Source organism: Octodon degus, unplaced genomic scaffold (assembly GCF_000260255.1).
Source record: "Octodon degus isolate 3935 unplaced genomic scaffold, OctDeg1.0 scaffold00171, whole genome shotgun sequence".
In the NCBI taxonomy this organism is placed as follows: domain Eukaryota; kingdom Metazoa; phylum Chordata; class Mammalia; order Rodentia; family Octodontidae; genus Octodon; species Octodon degus.
Window position 1 is genome coordinate 5,024,222 of NW_004524747.1, and position 1,334 is coordinate 5,025,555.

Consider the following 1,334-nt stretch of genomic DNA (forward strand, 5'->3'; position numbering starts at 1 on the left):
TGGAACCGGGCATTGAACTCAGGCCCCTGTGCTTGCCAGAGAAGCACTTATTCCACTGAGCCATCTCCCTGGCCCCTCTTATTTCATTTCTGATAAAAGTAATCTGTTCTTCATGGTGGGAAATATAGATGAAAAAACAAATAATCTCTTGTATTATAGCTCAGAGACAATTATTATTTTCTTTGGTCTACTCAGTTGCGTAGCATTCCTTTTGCATAAATATATTATGTAACTATATTTTTTTAAAGAAAAACTTGGCTGATACTGTATATGTGGTTCTGAAAACTGTCTTTTATTGTTATTTTATAAGGTACCATGAACATCTTCACACACACACAGGTGAAAATCCAGTAGTAAAAGACAACGTTGTACTTAGGTAGACAGGCTGCTGGTAGCAAGAGGAAAGAATCAGCATAAGATTAAAGCATCTAGCCAGGCAAATGCCTGCCTGGAAAAGCAGAGCTGGCAATATTTTTATCAGAGAAATAATCATTCAAGGTCAAAGCCATTAAACATAAGGATGATCTTCTAAGTTCTTCTGACCCCTACCTCCACCCCTCACTGCCCTTACACCTTTTGGGACCCTTGGGGGGTACGAATCCAGCAGCTCTCTTTGCATCCAGTGAAAATTACTCATCCTCTGTTTTTTCCTCAGTTCTTCCTGAGCCCTTGACATATCCGCACACTGTGCCATCACCTCCCCACTGCTCAAATGCCTGCCCTGTAGATTCTCCTGAGAGTCCCTGGGGGAGTCTTCAGTCGCCCTATCAGTTTTTCTTTTTGCTTTCCGGGGCACATAATCTTCCACAGGGCACTTTCCGGTGGGCTGCTGCTCACTAGTTGACTGTACCTGGGACGCTGCTGTGCTCTCACCCTGGGGCTTGCCCTCATTCTTGGACTTGCCCTGTATTTGTAGCTTGCCCTCATTTTCCCCTTGTACCTCCACACCTGGCTGTCTTTCCCCTTCCAGCTTTCCCTCATGGGCTAGCTTCCCCCCCAAGTCTGGTTTTGCTGTCTCTTCTGGCTTTCCTTCATCTTGAGTCTCTATTTTGTCTTCTGCTTTGCCCTCATTTTCTGGTTTTTCTTCATCTTCTGTGTAGAACTTTTCCATGTTGTGATTTCTCCGCTTTTGCCTATGTTAGGAGAAAAAGAAGAGACATGGAATGCTAAAGGCCTAGGGAGTAGAATGAGCTCTTGGCAATACTTGCCTTTCTTGACTTAGGGTTCTCCCAACTCTAGCCCACCTTTCAGGTGCAGTCCCACCATTACATGCTTGCTTTTCCTTCTGACTTCACACATATTCATGTGACTAAACCTTGCAAAAACAAAACAAA

At 44.0% G+C, this 1,334-nt stretch overlaps 1 protein-coding gene across 1 annotated transcript; it reads right to left on the reverse strand.

Moving 5' to 3' along the window:
- Window positions 1–508: 508 nt before the first annotated feature.
- Tceal5 (transcription elongation factor A like 5) lies at window positions 509–1,111 on the reverse strand. The gene has a single exon (XM_004643349.1). It carries the CDS (start codon window positions 1,109–1,111, stop codon window positions 509–511), a length of 603 nt encoding a protein of 200 aa, XP_004643406.1.
- Between the last annotated feature and the right edge of the window lie 223 nt (window positions 1,112–1,334).